We start from the raw sequence: 20,894 nt of genomic DNA, 5'->3' as shown, positions 1-20,894 counted from the left end.
CTGGCAGCTGCTTTCATGAATATAACAAAAACAATCAGCACTTCATTTTGCAAAGGTGTTATTAAGAAGGTCCACTATTGAATCAAAAGGTTTAAGTAGTTTGGTGCACGTTAAATTCAATAACAAGATTTAAAACGGGATGAAATCTACACACAAAAGAATCATTCAAGGGAATACTAACCTCTAAAAAATTACTTTACGTGAACCCTTCGATAGATAATCATAGTTTTCAGCTTCATGATATACTGGCATGACCAAAGTAATCCGAGGGAAAGACAGTGGTGTCATCTTCTAACAGAAGAGAGAAATATAAATGTTCTTGCATGAAAAGAACAGTACTACTGGCTAAACAAACTGCCTCTAACATGAAAAAATAAAAACATATGACAAAGATGTAATATTCAAAACTTTGAAATTAATTTTTATGCACTCCAGTTAATAATGTTAAGAAGACTATTTTGGATGTCTGGACAGAGAAGGAGAAAAGGATATCTATATGCAAGATTCCAAACTTGAAGAAAAGGCAGAAACAGGATGTGGGTAAATTGGGTGTCATCCAGGATAGCGATAGAAATATATTGTATGGGAATGAAGACATTAAGAAGAGATGGCGAGAGTATTTTGAACAACTGTTAAATACTGAAAATGGGAGATAGGAGATGGGGGAAGCACAAAGGGTGGAGAGACCAGTGATGGAGATACAGGATACAGAAGTTAAGAGAGCATTAAGGAAAATGAGGAATGGTAAGGCACCAGGTTTATCGGAGTTCCAAACTGTAATGATCAAATTACTATATACAGAGGGGGAGAAATGGATGCTGGATTTATTAAAAGCTATATGTGTAAGTGTTTACATAATAAAAATATGGAATGTTAGTCCATATATATAAAAGTCTAAAACTAAAGAGGTCAACCAGATTGCTTGCAGGAATGTGATCAGACTAGAGACGCTAAAGATGACGTATACAATAAGTATGTAAGCTAAGATAACATGCCGTCACCTGTAGTCATTCAATTGTTTATAAACATTAGTCCAAGCTCCCTGCTTGAGACAACTACCCCGACCTATTATTCAAACGGCCTACGTGATCTGTAGCGTGTCTCATTCGATTGTGTGTTCGTATGAAACTATGTCATCTGATAGTATGTTCATATGTTCGAACTACTGTCTGTTCCTTCATAACTTGTAACAGAGATGGTAGACGGGCAGAACAGAGTTAGCTATCGTCATTAGAAGACCTGTACCTCTTTACCTAAGCTTTATCATGTAGAGGAATAGGATTAGCCATCATCATTGGCAGAAGCGATCAAGCTATCGTCATAGAAGACTTGTACGATCATACCTGATCTTCATCATGTAAAACTTCAGAAGAATATACTATTTTTATACTTAGTGTTTTCTACAAGAACCTCACCGAACCATGAGTTTAACACATCGTCGTAAAGATAATACCGACTTCGTAAGTGATCTACAAAACCCCAGACACTCCATTGAAGATGGAAGTGCAATACCAACCGACTTAGCGTATAGATTATCGCTAGTCTAACATTACCTCATAGGGCGCCTTATCATACAAGGCACAAGCCCTAATATTGGTGGCCAGCGGACCAGAAGAACTCTACAACGTCCTACGAAGAAAAAACAGAATAATAAATCATGAAGTCAACGACGACGAAAGCAGCAGATTCTTCAAGCAACCTAGTATCATCATTAGTGAGCGACTTCAGAAAACAACAAGATTCGTCAAGCAACTTAGTATCATCGTTAGTGAATAACTTCAAGAAACAAAACCGACGTGTCCTTTTCCTACGGCAACGGAAGCTTCGTCTCTCATTAGAATCATTCAAGAAAATATCGTTAGTGAGCGTTTCCGGCACTGCAAGAAACAAACCGAACGCGTCTGCAGCATCGGATTTTCAAGGGCTCGAATCATCGAAACAACGCGCACGGGGGAAACTGAAGCCAAACCAGGTCATCCGCTAAATAGAGAAGGAGGACCAAGGCCGTGTGTCGTTATCGGAACACCGTGACTTCCCACAAAAGCAAGCTAAGTACAATTTTTTATTCATTTGGAGTAACGTTGAGTGTTTCCTTTACAGGTCGAATTTCGTTATTCCTGTGGCTGAAGTTACGAGACATTCTTAATCTTACTTTTTTACAGAAATTATCTACATCATTGAGATTTCGCTACTGCGAGTTTTTATCTTTGAGTGTCTGTTTCCAGAAGTTCTACTGAAATATCATAATCATATACTATGTTAATTTTATCATTTGGGTGATTATTAATCCCTTACGTAACAAATCATATTAAACAGTGAATATGCGTTTACGCAGTGGACGTCTGTATTTATACAGATGCATGGATAGGGTCGTTAAGCACCGTAGTGATTAGAAAACACACAAAAAACAAGTGGAACACCCGTACAAATCTATATAAATTAGAGGTAACACTATTTCGGGTCATGACAATAAATGCTCCTTTGCAAAGTCCCGATCGCAGTTTTAGCCTTGAGTTTTTTGAGTTATATAAAATATCGAACCTCAATGACTCAACTCAACTTTAAAAATATGGCTGGATTGCAAGGAATAACATGTCTGTAAAAAACTTTCATCAGGCTAAATGCGCTGACCAGGATCCCTCACTATTTCAAATTTTAGCAAAGAATGAAGTACAAACAGTTAATATTGTATGCAGTAGTGATAACTTGTCTTATTAGTAATCGCTCAGTTCCTAATAGTTCGTCATTCATTGCTTTATACGTAACCAGCAACATAATGCTAAAAACACACAATACGTTGCCGATGGTAATAAAGAGAAGGATCCTAATTATTACAAAAAGAAATAGAAACAGTAGCCCGTTCAGAATCAAACAAGCAACTCGGTGACTGTGTCACCTAGTCAAGCGGTCAAGGTTAGTTAAATCTGCCGAGTTTTCAAAGCGAAAGCAAATTCCACACAATAAGCGACTCTAGCAGAGTGGGGAAAAGCGATGTTGGTTCATACATACCGATGTCTTTTTGAACTAAAAAGGATTTTTCCTATGAAACACACGACCGTATAAGTAATCAGAGCAGGTTTTTCGTTTTAATTTTTTTTTTTTTTTTAATACATTAAGTTATAATAAATACTGGTGGATTAAGCCCAACTGTACGCGCCGTAAAAATTAGAATATCTTGTTTTATTTCTTTAATACACGTAATATCTTGTATTTACGGACTCACCGTCTGTTGTTCGAACTTCCCTAATGAGAAGTCCGGATAAGCGAGCGTTTACAGATACCTCTATAGTTATAAAAAACGTTGATCTGTATGTAGTGTAATTGTAAGATCCATCTAGGGGTATACAAAATATTATCTTACATCCTGCAAAATAAGGCGTGTTTATCAAAGGAAAATCCTATAAACCTTCAAACATATTAAAATCCGTTTGAACAAAAATGAGACAGTTAATCAAATAATAACTTATATAAAGGAACTATACATTTGTCTCATAAATCGTAACATTGTTCAAATGACCCAACAGAATTCTCCCACAACCGCAGTCGCACTTTGCACGCAAAAATCTCGAGAAGCATGCACCCTCGAATGTCTTAGTGCGTGTAAAAAGACTTTGCTGGGAAATGAAATTTTAATCCTTCCCGACACTCTGAAATATAACGATTTCCGCGAACAAAGCCCTAAAAGTATACATATCGTGGATACGGAAGTTATAAATATCGCATTTTTTATTGTTGCTAATTTTTAATCACGCCCAACCAGTCGTGGATGAATCTCTCTGATAATCTATCTAAAGTAATATCAGTAAAGTCATTCAAGCAGAGGTGATTCAGCAGAAATTTTTTTTTATATTCTACCTGAATACCAGGAAGTTTCTCCACTAGCGAGTGATCTCTGGGAGAAAAACGGATGTCATTGAAAACAAAATACGGTCTAAGGACAAACATAAAGCTATATACGTACCTTCGCATAGACTCTCAATGAAATTTCAAAATAGAGATAAATGACGAAGTTGAAAAATGTTAGTAATAGGAGTCATTAGGAAATCAAATAAGCCCATATAATTTTTCCCTCAAATGTCATGCCATAAAAGATCGGATTTCGCGTATCTGCGTAGATTCTGTCGCTTAAACAAGGAAACGACTCCCGATAGTTTCCAGTGCGATGTACCGACGACATCTTATCTCTGTTAGGTTAGAATAAATTTTTTTCACCAACTTGGACTTACTTAAATGCTTTTACCAGATACCATTACCTAAGTGATTGTACCTCATACACCGTTTTCAGCACACCTCAGGGGGACATTATCAATTTTTACGTATGCCTCCGGCTTACGTTGCGCCCCAATTATAATATAGTGTTTGGAGACTTTTTAGGGGATACCCTACATGCCTATATGGATGATCTTGTAATCTTTTCTAATACCTTAGAAGTACATTCACATAAAGTAGAGCTAGTGCTACAGAGACAAAGACAAATAATCTCAGAGTAAAATATCTAAATGTGAGTTTTTAAAAAACCGAACATGTTTATCTAGGTTTTATGTGTCTGGTCAAGGTCTTAAAAGTAGTCCATGGTAAGGTGTCGGCTATTCATAACTTTCCGGTACTTATTAACGTAAAAGGGGATACAGCACTTTTGCGCTGTAGTGGGTATTACAATCGTATGTAAATATGTAACTCTTCAATCATGACAGCTCCTTTAACAGATCTTACGAAGAAGAGCGTAGATTTATTATGGTCTGAAAAGCATCAACAGGCGTTCGATATCTTAAAAGCGGAATAATGCAGCTTACCTAACTTAAAAATCCCTGATTTAAATAAGGAATTTTTTTTTATTGCAACAGACGCCTCAGACCAAGGGGTAAGAGGGATACTACTTCAGTAATATGATAAACAGTTCTTCCCTATAGCTTTTTATTCACGTAAACTAAAGCCCTCTGAAAGTAAATATGCAGTAATAGGCAAGGAAGGGCTAGGTATCTTTAACACTCGTACATTTTAAGTTCATAATCTATGGCTATCCTGATAAAGTCCTTACTGAACATGAGTCCTTTACCGAGTTTTTCAAAGGCTTTAATCACAGTCCAAAAGGAACTCGGTGACAAATGATCATTCAGGTCTTTGGAGCCAAGATAAGATATCTACCTGGGAAAGCAATTATCATAGCTGACGCATTATCCCGCAATCCCGCACCATACTGCAAAGAACCATTAATTAGACTAAAAGATATAGAAACATCCGTACCTATTGTTAAAACCGTATCTAAACAAGAAAATTCCTTAACCCAAGAGATCGCGAGCATTGAATATCTGGGTCGGAGCGCAGAACTGTTACAAACTGAACAAAGCAAGTGTCAACAGCGATAAGCAAAACAATAAACACCAAACAATAAACACTTCGAAACGGAAACAGGGTCAGTGGCTAAGCAAACCAATAAACACTTCGAGCAGAAACCCTAAAGCAAAAGTATATTTAAAGTATGTGTATCAGAATAATGTAATCAAATGTAATATTATATGTAGGTCTGTGACGAGGTAAACCCGAAGAACACAGCAGATGACTAACGACCAGGTAGTAGTAATAATCTCTTTCATACCAATCGCGTTAAACTGGTTGCATTCCGTCATCCAGGGTTCCTATTATGTCACAGAAAGCCAAATCACTATTTTACTGGCCTACAGTGCTTACAGATATAAAAAGCACATAACTGATTGTAACACGTGTCATGAAAACAAGGGACACACTAAGACACCTGTCAGTTAAGGGCCTATCCTGTGCCAAATCAATCCTTGAAAGAATATACGTAGAATTATTAACAGAATTACGAGTCTGACAGAGGGAATAAACACTTCTTAGTGTTAATAGTTCCTTGACACGTTATATAGAATTAATAGCACTAAAAACAAACACCGCAATTGAGTGCGTTACGAATATTTATGAGTGCTAAATCAATAAATATGGAATTCAACACATAATAATCTCAGACTCGGGTGGTGTAAATCAATAATAATCTCCTTAACACGTTGTGTGAATTCCTTTCCATTAAGAAAACCAATAATATATTTTATCACCCAGAGTCAATCGGTTTGGTAGAATAACGGATAATTAAATAGGAAGTGTCAATGTCTTACGAGTTACAACTCGTGATGTTGGATCCGAACTGGATTATAGCGGTTCTAGCGGTTTTAAATACGTTTATCATTTATATCTTGTATCTATAGAATTGATGCCGCAAGTAGCCTTATACGGTACGCCGCTAGAACACTTTTCCACATATTCAAGCCAACCATTAATTTATCAAATATATATAAAAAAAATATATAAATAAATAAATATAAAAAATAAAATAAATATGGATACAAGTGGAGTCAATATATACACTCCGTAAGAAGTCGGAAGGGTTACAAATTATAATAAAAAAGGAATCACGATAATATCAATAAGCAAAACGTAACCATTAAATATCCAAATATATATGCGTAAAGATTTGAACTCTAACTTAACGCTTTAGTAATGACAAATAAGCTAAAAGTTCAAACACATATCAAAACCTACTGACATATTGTCTGTCCCGGTGATTTATATTCGTAGTCAATGAAAAAAAAAAATTTTAAATAAATAATAATAATAATAAATAAATAAATAAATAAATAAAATAAAATAAAAGAGATTTTAAAGTCAGGAAGTCTAGAAGTGAAAATGTTATCTATGAAATAATCCTATATGAATCTTATACAGGGCTAATAATATATATAGAATTTGTATGGAAACCTTTTTTCATTAGTTTGAATAAGGAATATTTAATTTAACATAATTACAATTATGCAGTTTTCCAACATGAAACTAATATATTGTTCAATTTTGGTACTGTTTTTTTTTCAGACATTCTTCTCATGTGGGTCGAGTATTAAAAAACAAAAAATTTATCCTAAAGTCGTATTTATTATAGCAAGTAACGTAACTCTTAGCTGGCTGAGAGCAATCTCCTGCCAAGTGACGACGTCATCATTGCCGTATCAGCATTTGTTCCTTTTAACCTCAATAATCTGCTTACACAGGCTTCATCTGTGTGTCGTCTCTGCTTGCAAAAGCAGATTGACTGGAGAAAGGAATGCTTAGTTCATGAACTTCACATGTGGTTCATAGGTCACATGACAGGCCACATAACATATTCTTATCCGTGTGTGTACTGCAATTAGTTAAGGACTTGCAATCATTTTAAAATTAATGAACAAAATAAGCAAATAGAATTTCTATAACAACAAAATGAATTAATTTTTTTTCTGAACCTCATAGACATTTAGAAGTATCAAGATATGTATATATGAAATATTTACTTGCAACATTAGCCTATTACAATTCAAGTAAAACATTCATGGGAAAATGTCACATTTTCTTGAAAAACCCAAAGTTTATATAGAAATTGGTTACATAGTGGGTTTTTCGTTGCATCTCCTATCTATTAATAATGTTTTAAAAGTTAACCTCAGAGGATGCGCACGAGAAAATTGAATATGAAACTTTTGTTAGGGCACATAGAATCATGATTAATCTTCTCTTTGACTTTTATGTTGCCTGGCAATCTTACAATTAGCTCCGTTTTCCACTTCTTTGTCTAGTAACTTACTACCAGTAATATCGAATTTTCTTTGAGATTCGTAATGATATCTATTTATTTTTTATAATTATGGATATTTTTACAAGTCATCATAGACCTGGATAGGTTCACTCATTGTTAATGCCATGGATAAAAAAGTTTGTACAGCGGACTCTTTTGAATTCCGAAATATCAGCGAATTCATGTGGGTTAAGTCTGGTCTAAATGGCTCTCTCCCCTCCCCTGTATTTGGATGTCGTCTGAATTTACTTTGCCCTTGTGACAAGTATAATTTCACTTGCAGGCTGATTAATGGAACCTGGTTACAGTATCCTGCAGTATGAGAGTTTCACATCGCAACTTCAAAAAAAAAAAAAAAAAATCGTTCGTCGCAGCGGACGACTACAGTCAAGTAACAACCGCCTACAATGTGAAAGGAATTTCATGGACTTCTTCGACCGACACCGTATCTCGTCGTTAATCTCGTTTTCATGCGGAACGCTCCAGCGGCTGTCGGAATTCGACTACAAAAAGGGACATACTTCCGACAATTACGACCCGAAGGATATTCAACTCTACTTTGCTGGCGAAGGACTCGTGCTGGGATGATCTATTCATCGCGAACGTAATCGTGTAGCTTAGGATGCAGAGAATAAGTATGAGCGCAAAATAGAACGTTGGACCCGCCCAGGCAAATTTTCCCCTTGTTTTAACCATTGAAAAAGGCCGTTTCAATTGGCTAAAGGTGGTTGTCTGGAACTGTGTAATGGACGAAAAGTTGTTCGAAAGCTAGTTAAAAGTGAAGTAGTATAACCTCGGTCATGTATCCTATATATATAAAGTATCATGTATCCTATATATAATTGATCATAAATAACAGAATCGAAATATATTTTTTGCGTGTACGCACTAGGAATCTATATATAAATGATCATAAATAACGGAATCGAAATATATCTTTGCGTGTACGCAATAGGAATCTATTTAAAGTGCACATATATTAATCATAATTATATGAATCCATATACATATGTATAAACAAATCAGGTAGCCTATAATCAATCTGTTACCTTATATCTTACCATTATCTGCAGTTATTTATGAGTTAATATATGAATTAATGAATCAGATATATAACATTTAGCATAAAAATCAACGAATCAATCAGCATAAACATTAATAACTTTATCAATTCATATATGAAATTTTTATCAGTTAAAATATGATTTTTATCATGTTAATCTTCATTCTATGCAATTATCAGAGTACATTAGTATTTTCTGTAGCATAAGTATCTTAAAGAGATGAAGTGAAAAACTGTATCATTATATATCATGTGATCACTATTATTTACCAATATCATTGTTTTATATTTTATTACTTGAATCAATTCATGTACACCATGAATTTTTATTTACTTATATATATATATATTCACATAGTGTCTGTATCACACTCCTATAAGTCAAATGCAAGTCAAGTTTGAGTAATATTCAGTAGTTGGTTTTGGTAGCTGACCGAGCTAATGTAAGTGTTTACATAATAAAAATATGGAATGTTAGTCCATATACATAAAAGTCTAAAACTAAAGAGGTCAACCAGATTGCTTGCAGGAATGTGATCAGACTAGAGACGCTAAAGATGACGTATACAATAAGTATGTAAGCTAAGATAACATGCCGTCACCTGTAGTCATTCAATTGTTTATAAACATTAGTCCAAGCTCCCTGCTTGAGACAACTACCCCGACCTATTATTCAAACGGCCTACGTGATCTGTAGCGTGTCTCATTCGATTGTGTGTTCGTATGAAACTATGTCATCTGATAGTATGTTCATATGTTCGAACTACTGTCTGTTCCTTCATAACTTGTAACAGAGATGGTAGACGGGCAGAACAGAGTTAGCTATCGTCATTAGAAGACCTGTACCTCTTTACCTAAGCTTTATCATGTAGAGGAATAGGATTAGCCATCATCATTGGCAGAAGCGATCAAGCTATCGTCATAGAAGACTTGTACGATCATACCTGATCTTCATCATGTAAAACTTCAGAAGAATATACTATTTTTATACTTAGTGTTTTCTACAAGAACCTCACCGAACCATGAGTTTAACACATCGTCGTAAAGATAATACCGACTTCGTAAGTGATCTACAAAACCCCAGACACTCCATTGAAGATGGAAGTGCAATACCAACCGACTTAGCGTATAGATTATCGCTAGTCTAACATTACCTCATAGGGCGCCTTATCATACAAGGCACAAGCCCTAATATATGTGAAGAGGAAGAAATGCCAAAGGACTGGGAGGAGGATCTAATGGTATATATATGCAAGCAGAAGGGAATTGTCATGGATTGTGGTAACTACAGGGGAACTAGTAAACTAACAGCATGGATAGAAAGTTTTAGAAAGTTTTAGAGATTCTAAAGATCAGGAAACAGCAGTATGGATTCATGAGAGAAAGAGGTACGGTGATGCCATCTTCATAGTACGACAGCTACAGGAAGAGAAGCTAGAGGGAAACCAGGAGCTCTACTGTGGATTTATAGATCTAGAGAAAGCATACGACAGAATCCTAAGAGAAGTGATGTTTTGTTGTTTGAGAAAAGGAAAATTCCAGAAAAGTTGGTTAGGCTGGTCGAGATGATATATAAAAGAACGAGCACAAAAGTGATAACAGCAGTTGGGGAAACAGAAAATTTTGAAGTTAGTGTTGGATTACACCAGGGGTCAGCATTAAGCCTATTTTTGTTTGTGCTGTTCATGGATGTGTTGAGTGAAGAAATCAGGAATAAAGAGCTGTGGGAGTTGTACGCCAATGATCTGGTGATTACTGCTGAAAATGAGGCGGACCTACAGAGAAGGGTTGGAGAGTGGCAGGAGTCTTTAGAGAGGGGTGGCTTAAAAGGTGAATGTGAATAAAACAGAGGTTTTGCTGAGCATTAGGGAAGATAGAGACAGAGGAGTGATACAAGAAAGAAGAGGCTCGATTATAAAACAGGCAGAAAAGTTTGGATACTTAGGATCTACTTTAAGCCAAGAGGGAGGATGTGAGACTGAGGTTGACAGTAGGATAAAAGCTGCAAGGGGGGAAATGGAGAGAGGTAGCTGGAGTGGTATGTGATAAGAAAATGCCAATCAAGCTAAAAGTCAAGATTTATAACAGTGATATGACCAGTGTTAATGTATGGAGCAGGAACATGGGCTCTAAGAAGAAATGACCAGAAACATGGGCTCCAAGAATAAAAGAGGAAGTAAAGCTTGAGAGAACAGAGATGAGAATAATGAGGTGGATTATAGGAATATCACTGCTTGAGAGATTGGACAATGATGAAATAAGAAGAGCAGAAGTGATAAGAGAGTCACGATTGAGATGGTATGGGCATGTGTTGAGGATGAATGACGAGGAGGAAGTGAAGAGCTTGGGAAGAACATATTAGAGGAAAAAGATCGACAGGGAGACAGAGAATTAGAAGGTGAGATAAAGTGAAGGAAGATATGGAGAAAAGAGGTTTGGTGGAGGATGATGCCTTTGACAGAAGGCAGTGGACAAGGCGCATCAGGCAACCAACCCCTTAATGTAGGGATAATGGTGGAAAAGAAGAATATGTATCTTAGTTTCCATCAACATCAATCTATATCTGATTTCCAAATCTCATTCAGCCTGCCCACTATCTGATTTGCCTTACTCTGCCCTAAATTGATTTTCAGTAAATATTACCAGATAATTATCATTAAACACACAAGGACATGACAAACAAAAATCCATATTACAGTCATTGTCCTTCAACTTCCACTGCATTTGAAAGGGAAACTAAAAACCTACAGGGTTTCACCAGGTACTTACTTGTATGAAGATTACCGATCTTAAACGGTAGTAATGTAAGTAGGGCAATAATACACAGCACAGCTGCACCACCACAGTAGTAGAACAAAACGTCACGGAAGTAACCTGCGCATTTCGGGCAACAGTTACTGAAATGAAACAAAATTAACATGAGCCAGATAATGATCTGCAAATCCTTCTTTAATGGAACCATCATTTGATTCGCATCATATCTAAGCCTGTGTATGAGATTAATTTTTTCAAAGCCCAGTTTCCTTTTACTAACTAAGAATCCCACATCTGTCAATTTATAACTTGGCTTAAAAGTACTTTTTATATATACAGACGTTCTCCAGTTATCGGCGGCCTCGGTTATCAGCGATCCAGTTTTATGGGGATTGTCTAGCGCTGATTTCCAACGCTGATAACAAAGGTGCCATTAACCGGTTATTGGCAATTTTTGTTCATAATCAAGCCATCGGAACAGAACCTCCCCCGACCCCCCCAATAACCGGGGACTGCCTGTATGCATTTTTTTTTTTTATTTTTTTATAAACATTCTAGTTATCATAAAAACAAACCACTGCCTTTAGGTAGTTCACTGTGAATAGCCTTATATACTAAGAGAGCTCTCTCTCAAGTGAGATATTACCCTGATATCTCTCACATAGGCAGGATGCAGCATTCTCTTTCAAACTGATACATTAATGGCCTTACAACAGACGTATTATTGAACCCTGTAGGATGGTGCTGCTTATAGTGTGCCTCATTCCACACAATGCACATAGTACTAAAGGTTCTTCATAGCATCCTTTGTACTTCATAGCATACTTTGTACTTGACTTACTGATTGGTTGGTGGAATCCGAGTGATCTGTGATCTCCAGTGAACTGAACCGACTAAGGTTCAGCCTACTTGAGATTCCCTTCCTGGTCGTAAAAGCGAGGAAGGGAATCCGGCCACTGACCTTTAATCAGAGTTAAAGAACTTCAAGTCTTCTGGGACTACTCATAATGGGGAGGTTGTGTCCCCCTTAAGAGGCAGCTAAGAACCATTATATCAGAGAAAATAAGGCAAATATAAGTTATGGGTTTGTCTTATGTCAAAGCCCCCTTCACTGCCTTGTGAAGGGAAGGGGCAGATATTTGCTTCTATTAACTAGTCTGAGAAAATAGATAGGTTACTCTCTCCTGTATCGGCACATAACAGTCTGCATACTCTCTACCAGAAGGGAAAGAGTAGGATGAAAGGAGGGCCAGTCACTCCACAGTCACGCTCATTCATACCGTACAATGAGGCAAGATGCAACTCTGTCCTGCTAAGAGGAGCTGGGTAAGCTACACAACTTGTTAAGCATCCACCACCGGTCCCAAGGAAAAAGTGTCCAAGGACCTGTGGGCAATATCTTGAAGGTAATGAGAGGTGAAAGTGGTCTGGCATGCCCAGACCCCACCTGATAAACCAAAAGGTTCTTACAGAATGTGAGGGACAGAGCAATGCCCGACCTCGTGAGCTCTCGGACGAAGTGTACCAGTGTCATTGCCAGCAGCAGAGTACGAAGCCAGAAAGATACAGTGTTCTTGGACACCTCTTTCTTGGAACCTCTGGAGCTAATGAAGAGTTGTCGACACTCAGGCAGGAGACATCAAGTCCTCTTTAGGTCTTCAAGTAGCACCATAGTGCTCTAATGGGACAAAGCAGCATCTTGTCTGGATCATCACCAACGAAGTCACTCTGGGAGTGGATGGTAAAGGATTCAAATCTAGCATCAGGGACCGATGGATTCTGAGCCTTCGCTATGAAATTCGGGACGAAATAGAGCATAATCAATCCCCATCCCTAAAGTGTTTTACATCAAAATAAAGACCATGTAGTTTGCCAACTCTCTTCGCCGATGCCAGGGCTAGCAGAAAGACTGTCTTAAGGGGATCGTACGGGGGACGAGTCAGGCTCTGCAACAAGAGAGTCGTGTCCCATTCAGGAGGCCTGAGATCCCAAGGTGGGTAAGACCTCTTGAAGCTCATTATGAGTAATGATACCTTGAAGGAGGATGAGATATCCATACCCTTCAGCTTCAAGACACAGTCCCTGTCCCTTGAGCAGCACCCTTGGGAGGAGAGGCTGGAGAACGAACCTTAGTTTGAGCTCCAGAAGCTCCCGAGACCCTGGTCCCTGGGGACAGCATCTCTGTTCCCACTTCCAAAGAAGTGGGAAAGCCAGCAAGAGAGCCAACTGCTTCCTTTCCAGAGGGAGGAGGCAGACCCTCAGAAGTCTGAAGGCAAGACTTCTTCAGGGGTGGAGAAGCTACCTTCCTCTTCTTAGGCCGTGAAGCCTTCGTAGGGGTAGGTGAGGAGGCGGCAGACAAAGACACCTTCTTCGATCTCTTCTTTGCCTTTCTATTCGACAGCTTCCACAGAGTCAGTAGGCAACAGATGGGAGGCGAGAGGCAAGAGGCGAGATGCCACTGCCTATGGTAATCTCGGTTTCTGATTACTTCCATGAAAATAATTGATCTGTAATCGATTACTAACTGCATACTTTATACTATATCACTATACGAAATTCTGGCATCCAGGCCTGATAACATTCATAATGTATGAATAACATTAGCATATCATATAATCAAGACATGTATTTAAAAAAATAATGTAAATGTATGCATATTTTCTAAAAAATAACAATAATGATTTTATATTAACAATAACTTTATATCAAAAAGTTGTTTTCATATGAAAGTATCCAAGCCAATCATACTAGTAATGTAAAAACATGACGTTTTCAAAAGAAAACTATTATTGTAATACAGTGGTACCTCGACATATGAAAGGCTCAACTTACAAAAAACTCGAGATACGAAAGCAAATACGAAAAATTTTACAGCTCTACATACGAAAAGTTTTCAAGATACGAAAGGTTGTTGCTGTAAAGTCCCGAGATTCGCCCAGATCACCGAGAACAATTTTAGAACTCCCCCGCCGCCAGCTGAGTAAACTCGCCACCATCCGCTCCGCCTTCCCATTGTTCTGATGCTAGTCACCCCATAAGACCCTCTCTCCTATTGGTCAGCATCTACCCCTTGTGCTTTAAGTATTCTATTGGTAAAAGGATGCTGTAAATTGAAAAACTTATTCATGCAACGCATTTAATAAAAAAAAACATTAGGTAAAGATAGAATAAAGAATAAAAATGATATTGTAATGATACAATTAAGTTTGTTCATACTTACCTGGCAGATATATATATAGCTGCATTTTTCTGAATCCGACAGAAATTTAAACACTTACGACACACGCAGTGGGAGTCAGGTGGTTAGTACCCATTCCCCATTTCCGCCGCTGGGAGGCGGGTATCAGGAACCATTCCCATTTTCTATTCATAATTTTTATTTCCACTGTCTCCTGAGGGGAGGTGGGTGGGTACTTGATTATATATATCTGCCAGGTAAGTATGAACAAACTTAATTGTATCATTACAATATCATTTTGTTCATGAAACTTACCTGTCAGATATATATATATAGCTGAATCCCACCTTTGGTGGTGGGAGTAGACAGAATAGAAGATTTTAGGAAACATATATATGCAGATAATTAATATCTTGGTTCCTTACCTGTTAGCATAGCTGACTTCGTGGTTACTGCCGCGTAAGTCTGCTTGTGCTACTAGAGTTGCCAGCGAGGTAGAGACCTATAAAGCTGGTGCACTCCAGATGATCTGTCAACAGGGGCGAGACCACGACGTGACTAGACCATTGACCATACAATGAGGGCAACGAAGTAAAACAAAACCACCTGGCGTAGCCTACCAAAGGTATCCCACTTAGACTAAGCTAATGGAAGGGAGATCCGCCGCAGGCGGTCAACCCCACAACCATAACACAAGTTAAAAACTCCCCTAACCATTAAAGGATAGGATGAGCGCTACCTCCTGCCCCCAAAACAGTGTCTGCAGCGACGTATGGTCCGAGCGAATAACAATTTTCGTATGTTGCTTTCACCTTCCGCAGGTAGTGTGAAGCAAACACCGAATTGCTTCGCCAATAAGTGGCGCCCAAAATGTCTTTGATTGCCATATTCTTGTGAAAAGCCACCGAAGTAGCAATAGCCCTCAACTCGTGGGCTTTCACTTTTAGAAGCTCCATGTCACTTTCACTACACTTTTCATGAGCTTCCTTAACCGTACTTCTTAAGAAGAACGCCAGTGCGTTCTTCGACATCGGAAGATCTGGTTTTTTCACAGAGCACCACAAGTTCTCCAAAGAGCCTCTGCATGCTCTGGTTTTCTGCAAATAAAACTTGAGAGCCCTGACAGGACACAGAACTCTCTCAGGTTCAGGTCCCACTAGCTCCGACAACCCTTTGATCTCAAACGTCCTCGGCCAAGGGTTGGAAGGGTTCTCGTTCTTTGCTAAGAACGTAGGGCTTAAGGAACAAACTGCACTATGATCCTTGAACCCAATGTGCTTGCTTATGACCTGTATTTCGCTAACCCTCTTTGCCATCGCCAGAGCGGTTAGGAAAATGGTCTTCTTAGTAAGATTCCTAAGCGAAGCTAAATGGAGCGGTTCAAATTGACTCAACATGAGAAACTTGAGTACCACGTCTAAATTCCACGATGGTACTTTCGGTTGGAGAACTTTCACAGTCTCAAAGGATCTAATGAGATCATGAATGTCTCCGTCATTCGCTAAGTCGAGTCCTCTATGCCTGAAGACTACAGAAAGCACGCTTCTGTAGCCTTTAATCGTGGGAACAGCTAGTTTCACTTCTTTCCTGAGGTGAAGAAGGAAATCTGCTATCTGGCTCACAGAGGTTGAGGTGGAGGAAATGCCATTCTTTCTGCACCAACTTCTGAAGACAGCACACTTCGATTGGTAAACTGCGATTGAGGAAGGCCTCCTTGCGGTGGCAATCGCCGTAGCCACAGGTCTTGAAAAACCCCTCGCTCTGGCCAACTTCTTGATAGTCTGAACGCAGTTAGACTCAGAGCGGGGAGGTTTTTGTGGTACCTCTCGAAGTGGGGCTGTCTGAGTAGATCTTTCCTTAGGGGCAGAGTCCTTGGAAAGTCTACCAGGAAGGACATCACCTCCGTGAACCAGTTGGCCGCTGGCCAGAAGGGGGCGATGAGGGTCATCCTCGCTCCCTCTGATGCAGCGAACTTCCTCATTACTTCCCCTAGGATCTTGAATGGGGGAAAAGCGTAAATGTCTAGTCCCGACCAATTCCACAGTAGGGCGTCTACTGCCACTGCTCCCGGGTCCAGAACTGGGGAGCAATAAAGCGGAAGTCTCTTCGTTCGGGAAGTTGCGAAAACGTCCACATGAGGACGTCCCCACAGCTTCCATAACGCCTGGCATACCTCCTGATGAAGGGTCCATTCCGTCGGCAGAAGCTGTCCTTGCCGACTGAGAAGGTCTGCTCGCACGTTCTCCACGCCTGACACGAATCTTGTCAGGATCGTGACGTTTTGCGACTTCGCCCATATCAGGACATTCTTCGCGATGGCGAACAGAGAAGGAGAGTGAGTTCCCCCCTGTTTCCTGAGGTATGCCAGGGCTGTGGTGTTGTCCGAGTTTATCTGAACCACTTTGTTGGAGACTTCCTCTTGGAAGAACCTTAGAGCAAGGTAAATCGCTGAAAGTTCTATTAGATTTATGTGCCAGGACACCTGTTCCCCTCTCCAGGTGCCTGACACTTCTCTCCCTCCTAGTGTTGCTCCCCAACCCGTGGAGGACGCGTCGGAGAACAACACTAGGTCGGGGTTCCGAAGCTTGAGCGAAAGTCCTTCCGCAAGCTTCTTTGGATCCGACCACCATTTGAGGTGCTTTTTCACTTCTTCCGTCAAAAGCAAGACCTCTTCTAGATCCTGTTTGCGTGACCAATTGCTTGAGAGGAAGAACTGAAGTGGTCGAAGGTGCAACCTTCCCAGAGAAACAAACTTCTCCAGTGAGGAAATGGTCCCCAGCAGACTCATCCATTCCCTCACCGAGCATGTTTCCTTCCCTAGAAAGGCTGACACTTTGTCTAGGCATTGAAGTTGTCGCCCCTGGGACGGAAAAGCCCGAAAAGCCACCGAGTCCATCTGAATCCCCAGATAGACTAAGGATTGAGAAGGAGTCAGATGCGACTTTTCGAGGTTCCCCAGAAGTCCCAGGGACCTCGCTAACGACAAAGTCGTGTGAAGGTCCTTCAGACACCAGTCTTGCTATGAGGCTCGAATAAGCCAGTCGTCTAGGTAGAGAGAGATCCTTATTTCCGCAAGATGGAGCCACCTCGCAACGTTCTTCATAAGAACGGTGAACACCATCGGCGCTGTGCTGAGACCGAAGCAGTGTCTCCTGAACTGGAATACCTCCCCTTTCAGGACAAACCGCATGTATTTTCTTGATCGGGGATGGATGGGGATGTGAAAGTATGCGTCCTGAAGGTCTAATGAGACATCCAATCCCCCGGTCTTAAGGCTGCTAGCACAGATTGAGGTGTCTCCATCTTGAACTTCTGCTTGGTAACGAAGCGGTTTAGACTGCTGACATCCAGAACGGGGCGCCACCCCCCTGACTGCTTCGGCACTAGGAACAGACGGTTGTAAAACCCTGGAGAACTCAGGTCAAGGACCTGCTCCACCGCCTGCTTCTCGATCATTTGATCTAGTAGATCGTGAAGCACTTTCCGTTTTTCTCCCTGATACGAAGGAGACAAATCCTTTGGTGTCGAAGACAGCGGGGGTAACTTCAGGAAAGGAATTCTGTACCCCTTTTTGACGATGTCCAGAGACCAAGCGTCGGCACCTCTCTCTTCCCAGGCTCTCGCGAAATGTAGAAGTCTGGCTCCTACTGGTGGCTGAAGGACTTCCCTCTCACTTCTTGCTCTTAGAAGGAGCGGGGGTCTTGCCTCTGAAAGAGCCTCTTCTCGAGGGGCTGGCTTCGAGGAAGAAGCAGATCGAAAGGGCTTCAATTTCTTCAAAGCAGAGGACCCAGAAGACGAAGTAGTTGTAGGCTTCCTAGAAGACTGCGCCAGAAGGTCTTGGGTTGCTTTCTCCTGGAGACTGGCGGCTATGTCCTTTACCATAGACTGGGGGAAGAGATGTTCTGAGAAAGGAGCAAAAAGTAGATCTGCTTTTTGCGCTGGCAAGACCGATTTAGCGGTAAAATTGCAAAGAGTGCTCTCTTCTTAAGCATCCCGTGCTGAAATGATGCAGCCAATTCCTCAGAACCATCCCTGACGGCCTTGTCCATGCAAGACAATACACTGGACAGCTCCCCCAGACTGATGGAAATCAGAAACTACTGGAACCTGGCATCCAAAACTCCTAGCACCAGTCAAGAAAATTAAAGACCTCTAGTGTCCTGAAGAGGCCTTTAAGGTGAAAATCTAGCTCACTATGCGTCCAAGAGACTTTCGAAGAAGACAGAAAAGATCTTCTGGCGGCATCCACAATACTTCCAAAGTCTCCTTGAGCCGAGGCTAGAAGCTTCTTAACTCCGACGTTTTCTCCCGTCTCGTACCACATACCAGGTTTGCCACAAAGTCTTGAAGGTGGTAAAGCGAAAGAAGTCTTGCCTGAAGCGGTTTCCTCTTTTCCATCCAATCGTGGACCTTGCGAAAAGCTTGCTTCGTAAAAAGCGACTTCTTCATTTTCACAAAGCCCAAGATCTTAGCAGCTTTGGATGACGAAAACTGAGAGGGAGGAGTACGCGGAGCTTCAGGCTGAAAAGTGTCTGCAAAGACTGATTGTAGCAGACGAGTTAAAAAAAACCTTGTTAGTCCGTCGAGACTGGAGCCAACTGCTGTTCTTTCGTCCACTTCGACGAAAGTGTCACTAATTTCCTCTTCAGACACTGGAGAAGTCGGAGGAAGTAAGGAAGAGTCACGAGCTTTCTCAAAAGAGAAAGAGCGGCGAACAGGAAGAGTTCCCGCTTCCACTTGCGGTGGTGGAAAACTGACGTCCGTAGGGGCGCGCTTGGCGTCCGATGCCAATCTTCTGGCGCCGACTGAAGCACGCTCGATAGCTACAGGTGCACACCTGGCGTCCACTGGCGCGCGCTGAGCGTCCACTGGCGCGCGCTGAGCGTCCACTGGCGCGCGCTGAGCGTCCACTGGCGCGCGCTGAGCGTCCACTGGCGCGCGCTGAGCGTCCACTGGCACTCGCTGAGCGTCCACTGGCGCGCGCTTAACTTGCACCGAATCACACTCGGCGTCCACTGAAGCGCGCTTAACTTGCACCGAATCACACTCGGCGTCCACTGAAGCGCGCTTGACTTTCACAGAAGCGCGCTCGGCGTCTAAAGAAACGCGCTTCCTATCTACAGGTTTCGTAGTAGCGGATACAACCGCTTCTCAAGAGCGAGAAACGAATTTCTCACCTCCTCTAGAGAGCCGCTGGGGAGCAGAACGAACTCTAGAGGGAGAGTCAAACGGAGAGAGAGACGAGCGAGGAGAGGGAGAGGGAGAACGCCTCGACCTCTTCACAGGAAGATTGTTGTCCTTCCTACGGCGACGTGGGAAAGTCTCTCTAGAAGAAATTACTTCTTGAAGTTGCTGCTGCAGCGACTGGAGAATCTTGCTTGTAGGTGAAGCCTCCTTTTCTGGGGAGGGGCTGATCCTGTGAGCAGGGGAGTGGTGAGGGGACGCCTTCTTCCTACTCCCAGAAACCGCCACTTCATGCACCTTAGAGCGACTGCGGCGCTCGAAAGAATCATCTAGGAAAGACTCCGCCTCTGAAGAATCCTTACGCTTCTTCTGCGGAGGAAAAGCAGCAAACGCACTATCAGGCGAAGAGCAAAGTTCCGGAGAACAACTTGGACGTGAAGCGTCCCGAACACGAGCCGTCCTTTTCAGCGGACGTGATGCGGCATGAGAGCTCCATCCCTTGCGCGGGGAGGAAGCTTCCAAAGAGGAAAAGCACTCCTTGAGAAGACGTGCATGCGCACGCTCCTTGGCAGTCTGGGTAGGTTCGTCAGAAGCTGCCGAAGGCACGCCAGATCGGTGGGGGTTCCTCGTAACCCTCCTTCGACTTTCGACATGCTCTCTCCCCGTAACCTGGGAGTCAAGCAGAGGTCTAGGTCTAGAGGCGGAATGAGGCCGATCTGACGCACCCTCCACTACACAAGGGGCACTTTCACTGCACTTTATAACATCACTTTTGCTCTCCAGAGCCAACACTTTTGATTCTAAGTTACGAATCGACTCAAGTATTAAAGATAAGGTATTACCTTCTACAGACACTGCTTCAGGGCCCGGAGGCAACACTGCAGGGGTAAGAGCATAAACTACAGAAGGAGGGTTAGCAGTAGAATCATTAAAATCTTGCCTACCCGAAACACTCCTGGAGGAAGACCTCCTTAACCTATCTCGCTCAAGTTTCTTAAGATAGGTTTCATACGCCTTCCACTCAGAATCTGTTAATCTTTCACACTCCTTACAACGACTTTCAAATGTACATTCATTCCCCCTGCAAACCTTACAAA

General features: G+C 41.2%; 1 protein-coding gene across 4 annotated transcripts in view; it reads right to left on the bottom strand.

Moving 5' to 3' along the window:
• LOC135199407 (major facilitator superfamily domain-containing protein 12-like) overlaps window positions 1-20,894 on the bottom strand; it is a gene marked incomplete at its 5' end in the record, with an annotated part of 74,875 nt that overhangs the window by 7,491 nt on the left and 46,490 nt on the right. For all 4 annotated transcript variants that reach the window (XM_064227407.1, XM_064227408.1, XM_064227410.1 and 1 more), the window contains 1 exon segment: window positions 11,451-11,578. In XM_064227407.1, the coding sequence (XP_064083477.1) occupies window positions 11,451-11,578 (128 nt within the window).

Source organism: Macrobrachium nipponense, chromosome 25 (genome assembly GCF_015104395.2).
Source record: "Macrobrachium nipponense isolate FS-2020 chromosome 25, ASM1510439v2, whole genome shotgun sequence".
Lineage (NCBI taxonomy): Eukaryota > Metazoa > Arthropoda > Malacostraca > Decapoda > Palaemonidae > Macrobrachium > Macrobrachium nipponense.
The sequence above is the reverse complement of the archived record's forward strand: the minus strand, read 5'-3'. Positions and strand labels throughout refer to the sequence as shown.